Source organism: Plecotus auritus (assembly GCF_963455305.1).
Source record: "Plecotus auritus genome assembly, chromosome: 5".
NCBI classification, from domain to species: Eukaryota; Metazoa; Chordata; class Mammalia; order Chiroptera; family Vespertilionidae; genus Plecotus; species Plecotus auritus.
This window is the reverse complement of record NC_137776.1, coordinates 81,410,331-81,434,778: the sequence shown is the minus strand read 5'-3', so window position 1 is coordinate 81,434,778 and position 24,448 is coordinate 81,410,331. Positions and strand designations below refer to the sequence as shown.

General features: G+C 39.4%; 1 protein-coding gene across 5 annotated transcripts in view; it reads left to right on the top strand.

Annotated features, from left to right (window-relative positions):
* RAB3GAP1 (RAB3 GTPase activating protein catalytic subunit 1) overlaps positions 1 to 24,448 on the top strand; it is a 115,359-nt gene that overhangs the window by 75,463 nt on the left and 15,448 nt on the right. For all 5 annotated transcript variants that reach the window (XM_080670640.1, XM_080670639.1, XM_080670638.1 and 2 more), the window contains 7 exons: positions 308 to 400; positions 862 to 1,031; positions 3,302 to 3,388; positions 4,255 to 4,427; positions 6,252 to 6,306; positions 6,550 to 6,921; positions 23,610 to 23,747. In XM_080670640.1, the coding sequence (XP_080526766.1) occupies positions 308 to 400; positions 862 to 1,031; positions 3,302 to 3,388; positions 4,255 to 4,427; positions 6,252 to 6,306; positions 6,550 to 6,921; positions 23,610 to 23,747 (1,088 nt within the window). The remainder of the gene's footprint in view (positions 1 to 307; positions 401 to 861; positions 1,032 to 3,301; positions 3,389 to 4,254; positions 4,428 to 6,251; positions 6,307 to 6,549; positions 6,922 to 23,609; positions 23,748 to 24,448) is intronic.

Below are 24,448 nucleotides of genomic sequence, written 5' to 3'. Positions count from 1 at the left end.
AGATACTCGTTGTCTTATTCAGGCATAGAGCAAGGGCTTAATATTATTAGTTACAGTTTCTTTCCTTTTATTCTAGAAGGAATTCTAAGGAAAACAATTTACTATCCTGGGATATGGAGAAAAAGGAAGAGCCAGGTTTCCTTTGAAATAGGATTAATTTTTGTCTTGAGTTGTAAATACTGAATGTGTTTTGAAAATTTTTTTCCATATCTTAGTTAATAGCTTTGTGAAAAGGCATGTACTTTAATTTATAGGACTGATTTCTTTGTTAAGTGTCAAAAATTAGTAACATTTTTTTTCTCTGTAGGTGATTTTGTCACTGAATTTTTTAAAGTTTGCCGTCGGAAGGAATCAACTGATGAGATTCTTGGACGATCCACATTTGAGGAAGAAGGGAGAGGTGACCTACTTTTTTTAAGTTATTTTCAAATGTGAAACCCCTTTTCTTGGGCCTGTTTCTAGCAACTATTTATCTATTTTCTTACTTGAATTAAGTTGGAAAACCAAGTGTTGCTGGATTAGATAGCTACCATTTCTCTCTAGGTTATGCTATATATATACCCCGAGCTTAAAGCACTAAGTGCATTTAATAAGCTCTTTCCACCAAGAATGTAAGATATTTTGAAAAGCAGGGTTTTAGAGGTTTATTTTTGAAGTCCCCTGGGGAGAAGTAACTTGTGTTACACCTTTGTCAATCATACATGCATATGAAGGTAAACGTGTATTAAAATTTTATAATTCTGAGACCATGTAACACTAGTAAAAGGAGTGACTAAAATATTTTATACAGTCTTCAGTTTACTCATCACTTTGATCTGCTAAGGTTGGTGATATAATTTGTATTCATTTCTATTCTTTTAGAAATTGCTGATATAACTCACGCCTTGTCAAAGTTGACAGAGCCAGCACCAGTTCCAATTCATAAATTATCAGTTTCAAATATGGTACATACTGCAAAGAAGAAAATAAAAAAACACAGAGGTGTAGAAGAGTCACCACTGAATAATGATGTCCTCAACACTATTCTCTTGGTAAGCACTAATGTCTTTCTATGTCTATATGCATATGTATATATTCATTATACCTTCAGTCCTTTCTGTGTGGCGGGCACTGGATTGGGAATATAAAATGAGTAAAACAAAGTTCCCACATTCAGAGAGTTTTCACTGGTGTCTGGAAAAAAGGAAAGCAAACAATACTTACAATACGTGTTCCGTTTGAGAAGTCTGGCAGAGGGGCTGTGAGAGCACAGCAGGGGTGCCTCTGTCTCTGGGCAGTGGCAGTCAGGGAAGGCTTCACACAGAACACTTGGACTCCATCTACTTTCTTACACAGAGAAAGCTTATGTTATAGTGAATAGTAAGAGAGCCTGGGTGTCTCTTAGGTATAGTGTGGTGGAACAAGCCCAGCCTGGGAGCCTGACTTTGTGATTTGAACACCCATTTGACTTCAGTTTCCTAATCTGTAAATGAGGCTGATAAAACCTTGTGAGATTGTTGTGAGCGTTAAAGGACCTTCTGTTACTTTGCCTGGCATAAAATATGCCTTTGATACTTATTCTTACTGTAATTGTAGTTATAATCATACTTCTGGCAATTTGTGCATTAAGGCAGTCTTGGGAAAAACTTTCAAGAGTAGTACAATGAAAAGAAGACTGGTCTTGTAAACTTCATGTTAATCTTATCACTGTATTAATCTGAACAATACTCTTGGCCAGATTTTCAGCTTCTATGTCCCTAAGACATGGGCAGTGTTACGTAGCTCACACAGTGACATGAGAATAGGATATTGTTTGTAAATGTGCCGAGTTAGTGGGGTTGGCACACAGTAGTTCCTCTATTTCTAAAAATCTGTTGAGTATGTTCTGTAATATGTGGCACAGTATGCATAGTAAAAGGAATTACAAATCAACAGTACCACAAAGCACTTGGGAGAAACAGTGATTTTTTAAAAAAAGGACTGAAAGTAAATTTCTGTAGAGAAGGCTCCTTCTTAAGAATGTATCCTTAGAGATGTTATTCCAGTTATATAGCTCAATTATCATATGCACTGCATTTTTCTTTTTTAACCAATCCTACACACAGACACATAAACAAAGACCATGTGGAAAAGATACACTGGTCATTACAGGTTCAGACTGCTTCTTACTTTATAGGAGAATCTCATAAAATGAAGTATGTGTCTTAAATATCATACTTTTACTAGTAGCCCTGTGCACGAATCCGTGCGCCAGTAGCTCTCTGCGGGGCCTGGCTGCTCCGTGCCTGCTGCCCAGAGGCTCTCCGTGACCCAGAGGCCCAGAGGCCCATTGGCGGCCGGGTGCGAAACACTTGCCTCGTCACCGGGGCAATGACGCAGGCGTTTCCCCCTCCACCCCCAGCCGCTCCGTGCCCACTGCCCAGAGGCCCTCCGCGGCTGGGGTGGAACACTTGCCTCGTCGCCATGGCGACAAAGCAAGCATTCCACAGGCCACTCACGCTGCCGGCTCTCAGCGGCCGCCCCTCCCCACCCCCGGGACTGGGGGACCGCGGCGGGGCTGAGAGGACTGCGTGCCACCATCCTTTGGCTATGGGCGCTGCCATCTTTGTGATGGAGTGATGGTTAATTTGCATATTACCTTTTACTAGATAGGATTATTTCATATATGAAAACTTGTAGATAATATAACAACTGAGTCTCATGAATATATGGGTATTTAAATTTTTTCTTTTATAGCTTTGTCTTTTTTATAATATTAACACTTTCTTAAAACTTTAATGACCTTGGATCAGGGGTAGGTAAACTTTTTGACTCGAGGGCCACAATGGGTTCTTAAACTGGACCGGAGGGCCAGAACAAAAGCATGGATGGAGTGTTTGTGTGAACTAATATAAATTCAAAGTAAAGGAGCGAAGGGGAGAGCAAGAGAACCCTCCGCTCTTTCGGCTCCGCGGGCCGGATAGAACAGCCGAATGGGCCGGATCCGGCCCGCGGGCCGTAGTTTGCCCACGGCTGCCTTGGATGAACTTGCAATCATAGTGAAGAAATTTGGCTTTGCATTCTGTTTAGTTTACAGAACCAGGTGGTTACTATTAAAAAAAGCCTCTGATTCCTAAAATTGGCTAGTCACTAAAACTCTGTATCTTCAAAGAAAAATAGAAATAGTTTGAGATAATGAAGAACCAACTGGCCAGTACAATAAGAGCATTTTCACTGTTTTAACAGCATAATCATTAAAAAGTCAACTAGTTCCTATATGAGTAGCAAAACCAACAAATTAGGAAATTTGTTTGACATTGTGGTTATTTCCATTCTCCCTTAGTTCTTATTCCCTGATGCTGCTTCTGAGAAACCATTAGATGGAACTTCTTCAATGGACAACAATCCTTCATCAGAGAGTGAAGAATATGTAAGTCCAGTGATTAAAATGCATCAAATTTCTAAGGATTTGCTATATTTCTAGATTAGTAGAATAAGGATCTTTTTATTTTAAAAATCACCTTAGGAAAACATGAGGGGCCATCATGGCCTCCACTTAGAAAATGATCTGCAATAGAACATTGACGTATTTTGAGTAGCAAGAACTTTTCTGATAACAGTGAAAAAAAGTAACATAAAATACTGTGCATGACTGTGGGATTTCTCTCATTTTAGACTTTTTATAAATAATAAAATTTGTTTTGCAACAGATTGGTTCCTATATTTCAAACTAGGAAGTGAGTGAAAAACTCATTAATATTATAAAATATGTAAATAAAATAAATTTCTTATGTTTTCCTTATCCAGGTCTTTGATAAATTGAGAGATGAGAGTTTAAATGACAGATATAGGGAGATATCAATCTGTTAGAACAGTTATTGTTAAGAAATAGGTTTCATAAAGTGAGGAGAAAAGGCAAGAGTTTTACATTTTCAGTTTCACTTTTCTGAGTTTATCTTCTGTTTCTGGTTTTGACAATAAGTGTGTACTATTATTAAGTAAAGGGTTTTTAAAAATAAAAATTGTAGTACATCTTGAAGATTCCACAGAAGAAATTGAAACTTTAACTTTTGCATCACCAAACTAGAGCTTCACTTTTTTGATCCTTGTAGAAATCTTGAAAACATGAACTGCCTAAGAACAATTTAGGCAATAATGTATTAAACATTGATAAAAACTAGTTTTGGTAGGATAGATTTAATTTTAGTATTAAAATCTTCACCCACACAGTTTTTGAATATGTATATAAATATGTTGTTAACAAGTTTTTCTTTGTTTCTATTTTGTTAAATTTAGAATCTCTACAATCAGTTCAAATCTGCACCATCTGACAGTTTAACATACAAATTGGCTTTGTGTCTTTGTATGATCAATTTCTACCACGGAGGATTGAAAGGAGTGGCACACCTCTGGCAGGAATTTGTTCTTGAAATGCGTTTCAGATGGGAAAACGACTTTTTGATACCAGGGTAATAATTTCAATATCCAGTTGTATAGACAGGATTTTTTGTTTGTTGGCAGCATTTGACTTTTGAACCATTAATTCTCGTCTAGGAATTCTACCCTAAGGAAATGGTAAGAAACTTTGGACATGTTTATGTTCAAAGGTGTTCACTGCAGCAAATTTAAAATCCTATCTAATAAAGAGGGAATATGTTAATTGACCCTCACACTGTCACAAAGATGGCGGTGCCCACAGCCAATAAGGAGGGAATATGCTAATTGACTGCCCTGCCCTCAAAGATGGCGGCACCTACAGCCACAAGATGGTGGCACCCAGTCCCCTCAGCCCTGCCGGGGCGCCAGGCACGTTGCAAGGCCAGGCCCACCTCCAGGCAGGTCTGGCTGCTCTGTGTGCCTGCCTCCGGAGTCCCTCAATCCCCCAGCTGCCCAGGGCCGGCCTGAGGCACAGGCAAGCCTCAGATGGTGACTGCCCAGCCAACGCCCGAGGCACACACAAGCCTCAGATGGCGGCTGCCCAACCGCCCAGGGCTGGCCCGAGGTGCAGGCAAGCCTCAGATGGCAGCTGTCCAGCTGCCCAGGGCCGGCCCAAGGCTCAGGTAACCAGGGCTGGCAGAGGCTTGTGCTGCCGGCAGTGGCAGCAGCAGAGGTGTGATGGGGCATTGCCTTCCCCTGATCGCTGGGTCGCCTCCACCCACTGAGGGCTTCTGGACTGTGAGAGGGGGCAGGCCTGGCTGAGGGACCCCTCCCCCCCAGTGCATGAATTTTCATGCACTGGGCCTCTAGTAGGGGAGAAAAAGGTTGAAACAACCAAAGTGCCAAATATAAAAGAATGGTTAAAAAAATTATTATATATCTCTACAATGGAAAGTTATAGATCCATTACAAGTTTTTCCCCAAGAACCTCTAATAACATTGAAAATGATCCTAATATTTGTAGTAAAGTAGAATATAGTATTGCATATACTGAGCATTTTCAGTTATGCTGATATTTATGTAATATTGTACAGCAAACTAAATGGAAAGAAATACAGCCAAATGTCAACAGTAGTTTTCCCAGGTGTGAAATTATATTTTTATTTTGTTCTTTCTACATTTGTGCATTTTCTAAATCACATGTTGTAAATATTTTTTATATTTGGAGAGATAACATCTCTAGAGTTAATAAGTTCAGATATTAAACATTACCTGTGAATTTTTGTATAGTTTATATTGACATTTCACTTAATCACATAGGAGAGTTTAGTTAGCATAAATGTTGACTACTGCTCATCTACCCTTACTAAGGGAGGAGACTCATGATATGAGTTATATAAAATGGTGACTAATCCAAAAATGTTTACTCTTATGTCATTTGCCAGTTTCTGCTTAGCTGATTACTGGGAACTTAGTGGTTTAGAATTAGAGGCAGTCCAGGCAAAAGAGAAGTGGAGATTGATTGTTTTTATATTGAGAATTCACTATAGTAATAGAGAACTAAAAAGATAGTCTAATCTGTTTTGTATGGTGTGAAATACTGTATGCCAGCTACTTCCTGGGGTGGATTTAGAGACTTTTTATTTTAAGTTTCTTTTAGCTTTAGTGCTATCACTACTTTAGTCTTAAGCTTTGAAATATCTGTTATACTTGCTATTGGTGATTTGTATACTAGGAGGATAAAATAAATTCTGATCTTTTAATCTTATTTGCCCCATCTCAGTTATCTTCCTTACATAACTTTAATTTTAATTTCTTATCAATATGGCTAAAATTTGTGGTAGTATAAAAACTATGTATATCTGAAGCAATTTTACTAAAACTAATCTTTGTTTTCCCATTGCTTTATTTGATAGATTAGCAAGTGGCCCCCCAGATCTAAGATGCTGTTTACTACATCAGAAACTACAGGTAAAGATTTTTCAGTGACAGTGTTTAATGTGATCTTGAGTTAGTTGGAGCTTACTTCTGATGCTAAATTTAAGTATGGATTATAGGCCATTCTTTTTGTGCTGCTGTAGGTTACTTAAAATCACTGTCATTCACAACAAGTTGTAGGGGAAGAGTGGAGAATGAAAATTAAATATTCAAGCAGTGAGTTGATTTTTATTTTACTGTAACGAATTCAAATATATACATTTCTGTTTTCTAAAGATGTTAAATTGCTGTATTGAAAGAAAGAAGGCACGTGATGAGAAGAGGAAGACAAGTATTTCAGATAATGTGACTAATACATATCCAGGGGATGCTGTAAGACCTGGAGACCAGCTGGGGCCAGATAATCTAAAAGATATGGACAAGGAAAAGGGAGAGGTGGGAAAATCTTGTGATTCTTGGAGTGATAGCGAAGAAGAATTTTTTGAATGCCTAAGTGATACTGAAGAATTTAAGGGAAATGGACAAGAGAGTGGCAAAAAAGGAGGACTTAAGGAGATGGCAAATTTAAAGCCAGAAGGACGACTCAACCAGCATGGGAAACTTACACTGCTGCATAATGGAGAGCCTCTCTACATTCCAGTAACCCAGGTAGGGCATGGACTGGCACATTAAGTTTTAATTTTTAAAAAATCTGTTGTTTATATAACTTCATTCTAGTAGATGATTGCTTTGGATAGGGGCAATTCTTTAAACAGTCTGTGTTCAGAGATCTAAGATGTGAAATCTAAATAATAAACTATTGGGGCTTTTATTTGAAATTTAGGTAGATAGTAGCTCATTATTTATAAGGTGATATATTATTTCTTAAACTGAATAGTGAGTACTCAGGTGTTTAAAAAAAACCAACAATCCAAAAATATGGAGGGGAAAGAAAAGTAGGAATCCTTTAATTTGAGGCCATTTTACATCATTAGTAAGTAGAACAGCAACAACTCAACACCTAAGGAAGAATAATAGTTTTTGTTGGGTTGTTGTTGTTTTAAACTATCTTTTTATTGATTTCTGTTTTAGGGAGAGAGAGAAACATCAATGTGAAAGAGAAACATCAATTGTTTGCCTCCCACATACACCCTGACTAGGGATCAAATCCTCGCCTGGGTATGTGCCCTGACCAGAATTGAGCCAGCGACCTTTCGGTGCAGAGGACAACACTCAACCAACTGAGCCACATTGGCCAGGCTGTTGCGTTATTTTTACATGAGTAATATCTGAATATGTTTTGTGAAAAACTCAATTTAGAAAATGTGAAAGCCACCACCCATAATTCAACTCATTCCTAGAAGTAACCACTATTACTAGTTTGGGTTATAAATTTCTCCTCTTAGTCTATGCATTGACATACATATGTGTGTGTACATGATACATAATTTTGTGGATATTTTTGTTTTTAAGTATGTGCATTAGTGTATAACTTTTTGTTTAACCTAATATGTTATGAAGGTCTTTCTGTCATTACATGTAGATCTATTTTGTTTCTTTAGGTTTTTTTTTTAGTTGCTATATAATATTATATGGCATGGGAGAACCACAGTTTATTTAGCCATTTTTCTCTTAATGCACAATATATTTTATTTGCAAGTTTTTGCTATTACAGTGTTACATTATAAATTCTTATAGTTCTTTGTGTTTACATATGAGTGTTTCCCTGGGGAAGAAATTGAGAAATGGAATTGCTAGATAAACAGCAATTATATGTTATAAAATTCCTCTTCATAAAGGCTTCCTCTATTTTACACTCCCGTCAATAGTAAATATAGGAGTAAGGGAATATAATTTTCTCTCCAGCTTTCCTTTCTCACTTTATTCCACCCATAATTATGTATTGAGTACCTACTGTATGCCAACCACTGGTCTAGACTTGAGGAATTTAGTAGCAAACTAAGGGATTATGTGGAATAAACTAAAAGTATTATACACTGTTGAAGAGAGTATAAGTGAGTAGACAGTAAGGTTCTTGTCCTTGAATTACTTATATTCATATTTTACTTAAATAATTGACACCCAAATTTTTGCCCATACAATAGGCAAAAGTAGTATCTCAGTGTTTTAGATTGTGTTTTCCTGGTTTTTGATGAATCTAAGCATCTTTTAATATGTTTAGTGGGCATCTTTTAATATGTTTACTTGCCTACCATTTTTAAGCTGCTGTCTTGTTCTTATTGATTTATGAGTCCTTCATAGTTTAGATATTAATACTGTATGTTTTCTCCTAGTCATTTAAAAATGTATATTTATTTATTTACTTATTGAATTATAAACTAATATATAAAATATATAAATCTTAAGTATATAGCTGGTGAGTTATTTCATATTTAAAAATCCATGTAACTACCACCTAGGTCAAAATACAGAAAATTCCCAATATGCTAGAAAAGTACTGATAAGTAGAACTTTGAATGAAGATGAAAGTGTATATTTTCTATCTCTACTGTCCAGTACTATAGCCATTAACCATATATGGCTATTGAGTGCTTGAAATTTGGCTAATGCACATGAGGAACTGAATTTTTTATTTTATTTAAATTTTTATAGCAAGATGTATTGGATAGCATAGGCCAGTACTCCTCTTCAGGTAACTCTCTAATTTTTATCAGTATAGGTTAGTTTTATTAGTTTTTGAACCTCATAAATGGAATCATACTTTGCTGATATCACTTTTTCATATGTAAATGGGATCATACATTGTGTACTTCTGTGTTAAGCTTTTTTAATTTACCATCTATGAGATTCATCCATGTTGTGGCATGTATTGGTATGTGTGTCTGTTTATTATTTTGTAGTATTTTAAGAATATGCCATAATTTGCTTATCCATTCACCTATTGATGGAATTAGAGTTCTTTACCGTTTGAGCTATTATAAATAGAGGCCTGGTACACGAATTTGTGCATGGGTGGGGTCAGGCCGGCCTGCCCCGATCAGGCTGATTGAGAGGGCTAGCCAGGGGGAGGGTCCGCGGACAGTTAGCCGGCTGGCCCCACTCCCTGGTCGAACTCCCAGTTTAACTCCCGGGTCGAGGGGATAATTTGCATATTAGCCTTTTTATTTTTTTAAAATTTAATATATCTTTATTGTTCAGATTATTACAATTGTTTCTCCTTTTCCCCCCCATAGCTCCCCTCCACCCGGTTCCCACCCCATCCTCTGCCCTTACCTCCCCCCCACTGTCCTCATCCATAGGTGTACAATTTTTGTCCAGTCTCTTCCTGCACCCCCCCCATACCCTTTCCCCCTGAGAATTATCAGTCCACTCCCTTTCTATGCCCCTAATTCTATTATATTCACCAGTTTATTTTGTTCCTCAGATTTTTAATTCACTTGATTTTTAGGTTCACTTGTTGATAGATATGTATTTGTTGTTCATAATTTTTATCTTTACTTTTTTCTTCTTCCTCTTAAGGAATACCTTTCAGCATTTTATATAATACTGGTTTGGTGGTGATGAACTCCTTTAGCTTTTTCTTATCTGTGAAGCTTTATCTGACCTTCCATTCTGAATGATAATTTTGCTGGGTAGAGTAATCTTGGTTGTAGGTTCTTGCTTTTCATCACTTTGAATATTTCTTGCCACTCCCATCTGGCCTGCATAGTTTCTGTTGAGAAATCAGCTGACAATCGTATGGGTGCTCCCTTGTAGGTAATTAACTGTTTTGCTCTTGCTGCTTTTAATATTCTCTCTTTGTCTTTTGCTCTTGGCATTTTAATTATGATGTGTCTTGGTGTGGTCCTCTTTGGATTCCTTTTGTTTGGGGTTCTGTGCGCTTCCTGGACTTGTAAGTCTATTTCTTTCACCAGATAGGGGAAGTTTTCAGTCATTATTTCTTCAAATAGGTTTTCAGTATCTTGCTCTCTCTGGCACCCCCATAATTTTGATGTTGGTATGCTTGAAGTTGTCCCAGAGGCTTCTTACACTATCTTCAACTTTTTGGATTCTTCTTTCTTTTTGCTTTTCCGGTTGAGTGTTTTTTGCTTGTTTTTCAAATCTTTGACTTGATTCTTGCGTTCCTCTAGTCTGTTGTTGGGTCTCTGTATAATATTTTTTATTTCAGTCAGTGTATGTTTAATTTCTAGTTGGTCCTTTTTCATATCCTCGAGGGTCTCACTAAATTTATCGGCATTTTCTAGGATATTCTTGAAAAGCCTTATAACCGTGGTTTTGAATTCTATATCCAGTCGTTTGTTTTCCTCCATTTCTTTCGTTTGTGATCTGTTTATTTGCCTCCGCATTTTCGCTGCTTCCCTGAGTTGGTAGGGTAGCTTTGTGTGCTATGTTTCCTATATGGCCCAGTGGGTCTCCTTCCCAGTTAACCTGAGGTGGACACTCTTGGTGCACCCCTTTGTGGACTGTGTGTACAGCCTTGTTGTAGTTAAGTCTTGATTGTTGTTGGTATCACTGGGAGGAATAGACCTCCAGGCCAGTTGGCTGTGAGGATCAGCTGTGTCTACGCTGGGAGAAGTTCGGTGCTGGAGACAGCCTTATAGGATTAGACTTGCCAAATTGCAAAAGCCTCTGTGCTCAGCTTGGATGGGGCAGAGTCTCAGGGCGGAGCAGACAGTCTTGGCTTCCCGTCAGCCCTGCCCTTGCACGCAAGCCTCCAGACCTCTGCCTTCCGCGACTCCCCTGAGTTTCCGCCTGACAGCCCTGATTCCCCCTGTAAGAGCATGGGTCCCCAGGGGCTTGCCTAGAACTGGGGTTCAGTGCAGTTGGAACTAGGGTTCAGTGCAGTCAGGAGCTTCTGACTCCCTTCTGCTAGGGAATGTCCGCGGCAACCTCCTCATTCAGCTTTCTCTGTGAGCACTCGCGTGCGCGCGCGCTCCTCCAGACCCACCACAGCTCCCCCGGGTCTCCGAGTCTCCGGGTGCCTTTCTCTCTACCTGACAGTCCAGACTGCCCCTGTATGAGCCTGGGTCCACGGAGTTTTGCCCGGAACTGGGTTTCAGTGCAGTCGGAACTGGGGTTCAGTACAGTTGGGGGCTTCCTTCCCCCTCCCGCCAGAGAAAGTCAGCCAGGCACTCAGTCGCCCTTCCTCTCTGCATGTGTCTCTGTACCTCAGCCCTTTGCCCCTCCTCTGATTCTCCGTGAGCTTTCCTCTTTCCTTCTAGTTGTAGAATTTCCACTCAGCCAGCTTTCCTGTGGTTCTGAATGATGTCCGTTCTGTCTTTTAGTTGTAGTTTTGAAATTGTTGTGCGAGGCAGCAGTTTAGGTGCTTACCTATGCGGCCATCTTGGTTTCTCCCATATTAGCCTTTTATTATATAGGATGAATATTCTCATATGGTGAACATAGGCACTTTCTTTAGGACATATTTCTAAGAGTAAAACTGTTGAATTATATGGTAGAAATATGTTTTAGCTTTAGTAGATATTACTAATAGTCTCCCAGAGTGTTTGAACTAACTTATACTCTCTTCAACAATGTATAATACTTTTAGTTTATTCCATATAATCCCTGACAGTTGGTGTGTCAGGGGTCCCCAGCACCACTCCCAGGTTGATGATTGGCCTCAACTCCAGGACTCATCATATAGACATGCTCATTGCTATGATTTATTGCAGCAAAAGGATATAAAGCAAAATTGTGAAAGGAAATGGCACATGGGACAAAGTTCAGAGGAAATCAAGCACAGGCTTCCAAGAGCCCTCTCTCAGTGTAGTCACACAAGATGCACTTAGTTCCTCCAACAACAAATTGTGACAACATGTAAAATGTTGTCTACCAGGGAAACTTGTTAGAGGCACAGTGCTCAGGGCTTTTATTGAGGCCTGGCACCCAAGCCCTATGTGTAAGCAATCTCTGCCTAGGATGTACCAAAATTGCAGACTTCCAGAAGGAAAGCAGATATGTAGCATAAACCATATTGTTTGCACACATACTTTAGGCACAGTGAGCTGTTTTATGTTTTAATCAGTCTAAGTATGGTGGGACCCTACCAAAATCCAAGTTCCCAGAAGCCAGCCAGAGACCAGCTTTGCAAACAGGCCTTCCTGAGAATAGCAGTCTAAGGCCTGCAGTGTTAACTCTTCTCTGCACACTGGATAATTTTAGTCATTTAAATGGTTGCCTTTCTGTTGGGTATGTAGTAGTATCTCATGTTTTTACATTTCCCTAATGAATAATGATACTGAACACATTTTCATATATTTATTGCCCATTTGGGTATCTTCTTGGCGAAGTGCCTATTTAAGGTCTTGCCTTTTTTTTTTAAATCCTCACCTGAGGATATGTTTTTATTAATTTTAGAGAGAAAGGAAGGGAGAGAGAAACATCAATGTGAAAGAGAAACATCCATCAGTTGCCTCCTTTATGCGCCCAACTGGGGATCAAATCCTCCAACCTTTTGTTGTACAAGATGATGCTCTAACCAACAGAGCCACCCGGCTAGGGCAGCTTTTGCCCCTTTTTAAAAAATTAGTTGCTTTTTTTCTTATTGCTTGGTAGGAATTCTTCATAGATTCTGGATATGAGTCCTTAGTCATATATACGTATTACAAGTAATTTCTCAATCTCTGGCTTGCTTATTCACTTTCTTAATGATGCCTTTAGTTAAATGGGTATTCTTAATTTTAATAAAGTCTGATCTAACAATATGTTTCTTATGTGGATAGTGCTTTTGTCTCCTATTTAAGAAATCTTTAACTACTTCAATGTCCTGGAGATAGTCTCATGTATTTTTCTGGAAGCTGTATTATTTTACCTAACTTGCTTATATTTGTGATCTACCTCAAACTTAACTGGTATAAGGAAGAGGTTAAGATTCTCTTTTTTCTGTTCCTACATTATTATTCAAAAGACCTGCCTTTTTCCACAGAGTTGCAGTGATGTCTTTGTTGTAAATCATGTGACTGTATGTGTGTTGGTCTGTTTCTGAATTGATTATTATGTTCCGTTAGTCTCTTTGTCTATCCTTATGCCAGTAATGCACTATTTTTATCACTGTGGCTTTATAATAGGTGTTTCTATTTTGTAGTATAAATCTTCTTTGTTCTTCAAAATTATCCTAGCTGTCCTTCGCATTTTTTCTATTTCTTTTGTTGTTGTTTGTTTTATAAATTTGAGAATCATCTTGTCAGTTTCCACATGCAAAATAATCCTGCTGGAATTTTGAATCATATTGCATTGAATTTATAAATCAATTTAGAGAGAACTGAAATCTTAACAATATTGAGTTCCATGAACATGAAATATCTTTCATTTTCTTTCTTTTTTTATTTATTGTTGACAATATTACAGAAGTCCCCCATATCTCCACCCCTTTGTCCTCCCTAATCTCACTCCACACTATTGTCTGTGTCCATGAACTATGCATATATGTATGTTCTTCAGTTAATCTATTCCCGTCGCCCCCACCCCTTCACCTTTCACCCCTCTGAGATCTGTCAGTCTGTTCCATGCTTCCATGCCTCTGGACCTATTTTGTTCACCAGTTTATTTTGTTCTTTAGATTCCACATATACATGAGATCATGTGATACTTGCTTTCTCTGACTGGCTTATTTTGCTTAGTATAATAATCTCCAGGTCCATCCATGCTGTCTCAAAGGGTAAGAGATCCTTCTTTCTTACAGCCACGTCATATTCCATTGTGTAAATTACCACAGCTTTTTTATCCACTCATCTACTGATGGGCCCTTGGGCTGTTTCCAGATCTTAGCTATTGTAAATGATGCTGCAATGAACATAAGGGTGCATATATTCTTTCTGATTAGCCTTTCGAGTTTCTTACAATATATTCCCAGAGGTGGGATTGCTGGATCAAAAGACAGTTTCATTTTTAATTTTTTGAGGAAACTCCATACTGTCTTCCACAGTGGCTGCACCAGTTTGCATTCCCACCAGCAGTGCAAGAGGATTCCCTTTTCTCCACATCCTCACCAGCACTTGCTGTTTGTTGACTTATTGATGGTAGCCATTCTGGCAGGTGTAAAGTGATACCTCATTGTAGTTTTAATTTACCTCTCTCTGATGATTAGTGACATTGAACATTTTTCATATATCTATTGGCCATCTATCTGTATGTCCTCTTTGGAGAAGTATCTATTCAGGTCTTTTGTCCATTTTTTAATTGGATTGTTCGTCTTCCTTTAGGTGAGTTGGTTGTGTTCTTTGTATATTTTGGAAATTAACCCCTTATCAGATGTATCATTGGCAAATATGTTCTCCCAAACAGTGGGTTTCCTTCTCATTTTGTTGAGGTTTCTTTTGCTGTGCATAAGCTTTTTAGTTTGATGTAGTCACATTTGTCCATTTTTTCCTTTGTTTCTTTTTCCCGAGGTGATGTATCGGTGAAAATACTACTACATGAGATGCCTGAGATTTTACTGCCTGTGTTTTTCTTGTTTGTTTGTTTTTTAGGATATTATGGTTTCCCACCTTATATTTAAATCTTTATCCATTTTGAGTTTATTATTGTGTATGGTGTAAGTTAATGGTCCAATTTCATTTCTTTGCATGTATCTGCCCAATTTTCCTAAAACCACTATTGAAGCGACTGTCTTTACTCCATTGTATGCTCTTGCCTCCTTTGTCAAATATTAATTGACCATAATGGCATGGGTCGATTTCTGGGGTCTCTTTTCTGTTACATTGGTCTGTAGCCTGATCTTGTGCCAGTACCAGGATGTTTTTATTACAATGGCTTAGTAGTAGAATTTAATATCCAGTATTGAGATACCTCTAACTTTGTTCTTCTTTCTCAAGATTGCTGTGGCTATTTGGGTCTTTTTTGGTTCCATATAAATGTTTGCAATATTTGTTCTAGATCTGTGAAATATGCTGTTGGTATTTTAATAGGGATTACATTGAATCTTTATATTGTTTTAAGTAGTATAGACATTTTAATGATGTAAATTCTTCCAATCCATGAACATGGTATATTCTTCCACTTGTTTGTATCTTCCTCTATCTATTTTTTCAGTGTCCTGTAGTTTTCTGAGTAAGGGTTTTTTACCACCTTGGTTAGGTTTATTCCTAGGTATCTTAGTTTGAATTATGAATTGTTACTGTACTTCTTTCATTTCTGATTTTATTTATTTGAGCTCTCTCTCTTTGTTTCTTGATGCATCTGGCTAAAGGTTCATCAGTCTTATTTATTTTGCCCAGCCGGCATGTCTCAGTGATTGAGCATGGACCTTTGAACCAGGAGGTCACAGTTCGATTCCCAGTCAGGGCACATGCCTGAGTTGTTGGGCTGGATCCCCAGTGTGGGGCGTGCAGGAGGTAGCCAATCAATGATTCTCTCTCATCATTGATGTTTCAGTCTCTCTCTTCCTCTCCCTTCCTCTCTGAAATCAATAAAAATATTTTTTTTAAAAAGAAAAAAAAGTCTTATTTATCTTTTCAAAGAACCAGTTCTTGGTTTCATTGATCTTTTATACTGCTTTTGTAGTTTCTATGTCATTTATTTCTGCTCTCATCTTTATTATTTCCTTCCTTCCTTCTTACTCTGGGCTTGTTGTTCTCACTTTCATTTTCTTTTCTTTTTTCCTTTTTTCTTTACTTATTGGTGTTTTATAGTTTTCAACATAGAGGTTTTGCATATCTTTCATTAGATATTTTTAAATCTTTGTAATTTCTTAAATGTTATAAATGGTATTCTTAAATTTAATTTTTAAGTTTTTCCCTGATATGTAGAAAGAATTGGGTTTTTGTGTATTGAACTTGAATCCAACAATCTTACTACATTCACTTATTATTCTCATAGTTTTTAATTATTTGGGTTTATCTATGAACACATTCATGTTACCTGTTTATACAGACAGTTTGAGTTTTGATTTTCAAAACTTTATACTTCTAAATTTTTTTTCTTGCCTTATTGCACTAGCTTGGACCTCCAATACAGTGTTGAATAGTGGATATCCTTCTCAGAAGAAAAGCATATGATAATTATTGAGGGTATCTGATATAGATATCATCTTAATAAGGAAGTTCTCTTCTGTTTCTAGTTTATGAGAGCTTTATATCATAAACAGGTATTGTATTTTATCAAATGCTTTTCCTGCATATTAAGGTCATCATAAGATAATTGTGAATTTTAAATGTGATAAATTAATAATAGAGAATCTAGTCCAAAGTAAGCACTCAATTTTTAGCTATTATTCTTCTGAGGACTTTTTGTTATAGAAGATACTAGAGGCCCAGTGCATGAATTCGTGCACAGATGGGGTCCGGCAGGCCTGCCCCAATCAGGCCAATTGGGCCGGGCTGGCCGGGGATAGGGGCCGCAGGTGGTTGGCTGGCTGGGGTAAGGGGCTGCAGGCGGTTGGTGGGCCGGCCCAGCCCCTGATCGGAGTGGCGGGGGGGCCAATCAGGGGCGGGGCCCAACCCCCTGGTCGAACTCCCTGTCAAGGGGACAATTTGCATATTCGCCTATTATTATATACGATAGTGGCTAGTATTGCTTCTCAAGATGCAAGGGTTTACTTAAAAGTTTTTGTAACTGGTTTTCATATTCTAAAATGGGTTGATTATAATAGTACAGTGGGATGTTGGGATGTTTGTTTGGTAATTTTAAACATGAATTCTGTTAACTTTATTATCCATGCTTATATTGTTTCTTTGCCAGGTATCTATCATTTAAGAGATTAGTTTAGCCCTGACCAGTTTGGCTCAGTGGATAGAGCGTCGGCCTGCGGACTGAAGGGTCCCGGGTTCGATTCTGGTCAAGGGCATGTACCTTGTTTGCGGGCACATCCCCAGTAGGGGACGTGCAGGAGGCAGCTGATTGATGTTTCTCTCTCATTGATGTTTCTAACTCTCTATCCCTCTCCCTTCCTCTCTGTAAAAAATCAATAAAATATATATAAAAAAAGATTAGTTTATTTTATTTGACAGGCTTTATGCTTTTTTGTTTCTATATCCTTTTAAAAATAAATGCTATTTTAGGTGTTTTATTACTAAATTTTAGTATTAGGACAGAATCCTATCTAATAAAGAGGGAGTATGCTAATTGACCATCACTACATCACAAGATGGCTGTACCCACTGCTGAGGCCAAGTTTCCATAAGGAGCCTTAACAAGCAATCAGCAGGGACCTAAGGCTACACCCTCCCCCGCCCCTGCGGGGCTTGACAGGGAACCTCAAGGTGCGCTTCCCATCCTGGTGCTGGGCTAGGGGACCTCAGGCTGCTCCCTCCGCCCCAGCGCCAGGCTGGGGGACCTCAGGCCGCGCCCCGCACCAGGTGGGGCTTGACAGGGGACTTCAGGCCACGCCCCCCACCTGGCGGGGCTTGACGGGGGACCTCAAGGTGCGCTTCCCGTCCTGGTGCTGGGCTAGGGGACCTCAGGCTGCTCCCCCCGCCCCAACGCCAGGCCAGGGAACCTCAGGCTGCGCCCCCCACCTGGCAGGGCTTGATAGGGGACCTCAGGCTGCGCCCCCCACCCTGGGACCAAGCCAGGGGACCTCAGACCGCACCCCCCTGCCGGGCGGGTCTTGAGAGGGGACCTCAGGCCACACCCCCTGCCCCAGCACTGGGCCAGGGGACCTGAGCCTGTGCCCCCCTGCCTGGCTGGGCTTTACAGGGGACCTCAGGCCGTGCCCCCAACCCAGCGGGGCTTGACCAGGGACCTCAAGGTGCACCCCCAGTGCTGGGTTGGGGGAACTCAGGCCGCACCCCCGCCCAGCGGGCCTTGACGGGGGACCTGAGGCTGCGCCCCCCTCCTGGTGCTGGGCCGGGGGACCTAAGGCTGCACTCCCCTGCCCCCCGCCTGGCGGGGCTTGAAGGGGGATCTCAGGCCGTGTCCCTCACCTGGTGGGGCTTGGCAGAGGACCTCAGGCCACGCCCCCCCATCCTGGCGCCGGGCCAGGGGACCTGAGGCTATGCCCCCTGCCCGGCAGGGCTTGACAAGGGTGGGACTGCCAGGTCTGGATCTAGCCCAAGGGGCGGGGGGGGCGGCCGGGTCTGGGTCTCACGCGATTTTGAGGTGCATGTGGGTGGACGGAGACTTGACTCTGGGTCCCGTGGTGAGCCCCAGACTCTGACAGGAGGAAGTTTTTCATATACATTTTACTAATTTTCTTTCATCTCTGACACTTCTATTATAGAGAAAGGGCAAATAGCAATATTAAATTATTTCCTCTAATCCCCTTTCAATGTGCATGAATTTCGTGCACCGAGTCACTAGTATTCTAATAACCAGATGTATGTTTTTTCTTGTTTTGTTATAAAGTATTCATTAGGTATTGAGGTCTTGTGGTATAGACCTGGGTTTGGGGATCTGGTAGAACTAACTGATTTACATCCTGGCATCACCACTTATTAACAGTATTACTACTAGAAGCTATGTTTTCTCTCTGAGCCCCTTTTTCTCTCTTAAAAAAAAAATTTAATTTGCATTTTCTAGAATTTTATGAAATTTCAGTATGCTTTTTTTGTTTTTGGTGTAATTTTTAGCATAATTATTTTATGGTTCACACATATTGTGTGTATCGATAATCATTTATTGTTATTGCTTAGTACTATCCTATTTTATGGATATATCACAGATCATTTATTCTTTTTTTCTTATTGATGTTCCAAAAATAAGGGAACTTTTGGGGGTGATGGATATATTCATTATCTTGATGGGTTTCATGGGTGTATTTAGCAAATGCACTCTTTAAATTATTGTATGCTGAGCCCTAGTCAGTGTATCTCAGTGATAGGAGTGTGGTACTGTGCAACAAAAGGTCCTGGTTTCCCCGTAGCTGGTTTGGTTCAATGGATAGAGCGTTGGCCTGCTGATTGCAGGGTCCCAGGTTTGATTCCCAGTAGGGGCACATGCCCAGGTTGCAGACTCGGTTCCCAGTAGGGGGTGTGCGGGAGGCAGCCAATCAGTGATTCTCATCATTGATGTTTCTATCTCTCTTTCCTTCTTCCTCTCTGAAATCAATAAAAATATATTTTTTAAAAAAAAGGTCATGGGTTCAATTCCTGGTCAGTGCACATACCCAAGCTTTGGGTTCGATCTGGTTGGGGTGCATGTGGGAAGCAACTGATCGATGTTTCTCTCTCTCCCTCTCCCTTCGTGTCTCTCTCTCAAATTAATAAAAACATATCCTTGGGTTAGGATGAAAAAGAAGATAAAAGCTAAATAAATTATTGTATGTTGATTATAGTTCAAAAGAGCTGTTTAAAAAGTTAAATTGTCATCTAATGAATGATTGACAAGAAGAAAAATGTATTTCTACCTTGTTCTAATGTATCTCCAGTTTTAATACCTTACCTACTGTTTAGTAAACCAATATTAATACTTTAAAAGCCACTAATGGTTTATATTACTCTGGGTTGTTCCGGATTAAATCACATATCATATTTAAAAGCATTTGGCAGCCCAGCCGACGTGGCTCAGTAATTGAGCATCAACCTATGAATTAACCAGGAGGTCACGGTTCGATTCCCCATCAGGGCACATGCCTGGATTGCCGGCTCAGTCCCCAATGTGGGGTGTGCAGAAGGCAGCTGATCAATGATTCTCTTTCATCACTGATGTTTCTATTTCTCTCTCCCTCTCCCTTCCTCTCTGAAATCAATTAAAAAAAATTTTTTAATAAATAAAAATAAAAGCATTTGGCAGGTAAATGTTCAATAAAGTTAATTTTTTACATTCTTTCTTTTTCCAAGTTTTAATTAACAGTACTCCCTATTTCTAATGATCTAGTTGCAGTTTGTCTTGGTTTGATTGGGTTAATAAAAAAAACAAGAAAGTTGTTCTGGAAACTCAAGTTTTATTTTTTTTTCGAAAGGCTATGCTTCAGTTTCCACATTTGAATTTATATTCTGAATATGAAATAATTTAGACTTATTTTTCTTTCAACATGTATCCTATGTATTATGAAGTTAATTTTTATATCTTACCTTTAGGAAATCAGGGCAAATTTTTAATCAATTCTACTTTCTTCCTTTAAAGTTAATCTTATTTCCATTATAACCATTTCATTATAACCATGTGATTATATAAAATGCTTGGAATTCAAAATGATCCCAGTTAAAGCCAATATAATTTCAAACTTTAGAGGTTAGCTTAAAATGTGCCATTAATCAGTTGCCCACTTCATACACACACACACACACTTTATATAGGACCTTGCTTCATAAGAATACAAACACATACCCATAGTCCTTTCATGTAGATTAAGTCAACCTAAAATTTATGGCTAGGAGAAGCTTAAAGATGTTGCCCAATACTCCAGAGCCAGGGCTACCTAGGACAGATACCTGTGGAAATCTGTTAGAGCATGAGTACTTAGCTAGTGTATTGGAACAAACTAGTAGTTCTAAAAGTCAGCATCAGACAGGTGTCCTAGATGCCCTGTTAAGTTTGCTACTTGGTAGTTTTGCTACTTGATGATCTTCGGTAAGGCATTTTATCTCTATACCTCAGTTTCATCACTTGTAAAATGCTCTGACCACCTCTCAATGATTCTATGAGATCATGCATATGAGAAAGCTTTGGGCATATTCAGAAGTTGTATATATTAAAATCTATGGTCCTCATGCTACTTGCTGCCTATATTTCTCTTGATCATGTCCTTCACTTATAGTTGGTCTTTTGAACCTAAACTCAAAGCAACTCCTACAACATAAAACTTAATTTATTTGGGGGCTTTTAGTTGGGGAAATTTCTACATTAGAAAGGTAGTCAGTATCCTTTCAACATCTCCTTCCTTCCCACCCATTCTGTGATTTCAGGGCTATAGATCAATGAAAACTAGCTTCCTTTTAGAGAAGGAAGGCAGGCCTCTTCTCTTGAGATTCATATATTTTTTTTAATTTGACTGAGGCATTTTGATATCATAGAGAAAGTAGAGTGAAGCTTTTACCACCCTAAGTATTTTGTCTCTAAGTGGTAGCATTTATTAAGCATGTGCCAGGATTTCTTCTTCACAGCAGTACGATACTGAATACTTGAGTGATTGTCCAAGGTCATAGAGCTGGGATTCATACACAAGCGCAGACTCTTAACCCCACTGTCATACTGCTTTTCCAGTTACTGCTCAACCCTCAGTATCAGTGTGAGACTTTAAAAGTGAGGCATGTTCATTGTAGAGAAAAGAAAGCAAAAACTCATAATTTTATAATCCAGAGGTAATCACTATTAGAGCAGTTCCTTCCCATTTTTCCTATATCAAACCATTTCCCTCTTACTGTATACCCATATTCTTTCCACTTTTTACACTTTATAAATAGTGCTGCAGTGATATTACTAGAACTGGAATTATTGGATCAGAGGACATGATCATAAGTGCTTGCCATGTATTGGTTGCCAGATTGTTGTCTGGGAAGCCAACAATATTATATTCTCGTCTGCAGTGTTTGAAAGTGCCCCATTTAGGTTTGTTTAAAAAATTAGGATGATACCAAAAAAAAAGTTATTTTCTTTTGTTTGTTGCTGTGTTTTGAATGCCATAGCTTTACCATGCTTCTACTTTATTTATGACAGATAGTTGTGAAAAGTACTTGTCCTCAAGACAGTGGTTATCAACCAAGGAGTGATTTTGCCCCCAGGGAAATTTGGCAATGTCTGGAAACATTTTTTTTGTTGTTGTCAAGAGGTGGAGTGGTACCACTTGTATCTAGTAGGTTGAGGCCAGAGATGCTGCTGAACACCCTGCAATGCATAGGACAGGCCCATGACAAAGAGTTACCCAGCCTAAAATGCCAGTAGTACTAAGGCTGAGAAACCCTGGTTTATAGTCAGCTCCTGAAATATAGAAGACAAATGTTCTAAACACTTCTACATCTTACTCTATTATCTAAGAATAGAAAAGTTCTTTAGAGAAGTTCTAAACACTTCTACATCATACTCTATTATCTAAGAACTAGGGGCCCGGTGCACGAAATTTGTGCACTGGGGAGGGGTCCCTCAGCCCAGCCTGCCCCCTCTCACATACTGGGAGCCCTCAGGGGATGTCCTACTGATGGCTTAGGCCCGCTCCCCGTTGGGAGCGGACCTAAGCCCCAGTCTGGCCTCCCTTTGCGGGAGGCGACCAGGCTGATCAGGGGAAGGCGCCAGCCCTATCACCCCGCTGCTGCAGCCACTGCCAGTCACCACAGCCACCAAGGTGTTTTCATCAGCATGGACCCCAGTCCCTTCACCATGAAAAAATGACAACTTTCTTTAAGCATTTTCAAGATATGTCTTTCATAGGATATGACATTTCTTTATTTTTCTTTTTTTCCTCACCTGAGGATATGTTTCCATTGATTTTTTTCCCCTTCCCTCCAATCCCAGGCTCGGCCCCTGCCCAAGCCTAAAGCCTCCGCCCCAGGCTTTAGGCTTGGGAAGGAGGTCCCCCCCACCCCCACACCTCTGATCCCAGGCTGGGCCCCTTCCCCCACCCTTCCGATGGCCGGCTGGGAGTAACCTGGGTGCCGAGGAGGTTCCTGGGACCCAGGTATGTATGCAAATTAACCTCCATCTTTGTTGGGTTAATTTGCATACTCACTCTGATTGGCTATGGGCATAGCGGAGGTACGGTCAATTTACATGCTTCTCTATTATTAGGTAAGATAGAAAAGTTAAGTTTTTTCCTGTTTCTCAAAACAGGAGAGCTTCATTTAGTTAATCTTTGGATTGTTGAGTTCTTAATATTTCAGTGAAATCAATTCTCAGAGAACTTTCCTAAAGCCCTTTGAAAGTTTTGAGATGTTTTCTGTCACTCTTTTAATGATTCTACAGTGTACCCTCCTTTAGATTTGCCTTAGCTTTTTTTTTATTTGGGCTTACCACTAAAATATATAATGTCTCTGATTCCCAAAACAAAAAATCCACAACTTCTTATGGGAATTAGTAATTAGAATGTCTTTTGAACCTAAACTCTCAAAGCAACTCCTACAACATAAAACTTAATTTATTTGGGGGCTTTTAGTTGGGGTGCAATTCATTTGCCTTTAATTTTCATATATATCAATTTTCTCTTATTAGTTATAATAAAAACCTTATAGCAACTAGTGATATCATACATAAAAATATCAATAGGATATTATTTCTGTATCATTAACAGACAGAAAAATGTTCATTGCACCCAAATTTCTGTCTTTTAGCCATCACTTATCACCAAGGGGAACGTGATTGTCTTATTTGTTGGGGTTGGAGAGACCCTGAAAGTCATATTTATTGTTGTTAATTTGATAGTTTCTATGTAGGTTCCAAAAAACTTGTGAATTTCTCTGAAATTTTTTCTATACATCCCTTGGGACTACTAGAGCTGAAATAATTGTTGTCTTTGTTCTATTTTTATAGCCCTGCTTTGTCTACACAAAGGCTATTGCTGAGCTTTGTCCTTTTGTGCTTCACAGGAGCCAGCACCTATGACAGAAGACCTGCTAGAGGAGCAGTCGGAGGTTCTAGCTAAATTGGGCACCTCTGCGGAAGGGGCTCACCTCCGGGCACGCATGCAGAGTGCCTGTCTGCTGTCAGATATGGAGTCTTTTAAGGTGGGTCACACTGTCAGGGCTCAGGATTCTATTTTGAGTTATTCTGGGATGAAGCTGTGAAAGTCACTCAATAAAGTGATATGAAGACCTGAATGTCTTTTTTATTAAAAGCTTTTATTTTATTAGTAATTAATGACACCCCGCTTCTATCCCCTAGAGGTTGTTTTCAGAGTTGCTTCTTGAGTTTAAAAAAAGAAAAGAACAATCTTTGAATAATAGTTGAAAGTTGAGACTTGAGTAATTTTTATATCTGCATTGGAATGTCTTCCTCCTTTGTGTGTGTTCAGCCAATATCATGCAAGGCTTTTAGGAAACCCTTAGGCTTTAACATAGGTTCCTTTGTTCAACAGGCCTTTGATATCCTACTTTGTGACTTGCACTGTGATTAGATAAGTAAGAAATACAGTGTTTATTCTCAGTTACAGTCTGTTGAGGTTGTGTAAATAAGTGTGTGATGAGTTCTTTTATGAAGGCAGGTCTAAGAGGGGACTAACTCCACTGAGGGGGTCATGGCAGGTTTCTCAGATGAGTCCCCATTTAGGATGAGTAGGCATTTGCTCCCTACTCATTTTAGGCCTGTATCTAGCCATAGAGAATTCAGAGAATGACGACATGTAGCTTGCTAGCTGAAAAACCCAGGATGAAGAAATGTCTTTATTATTATTACTTATTTTTGAAAGAAGAGACAAGTCTGTGTATAT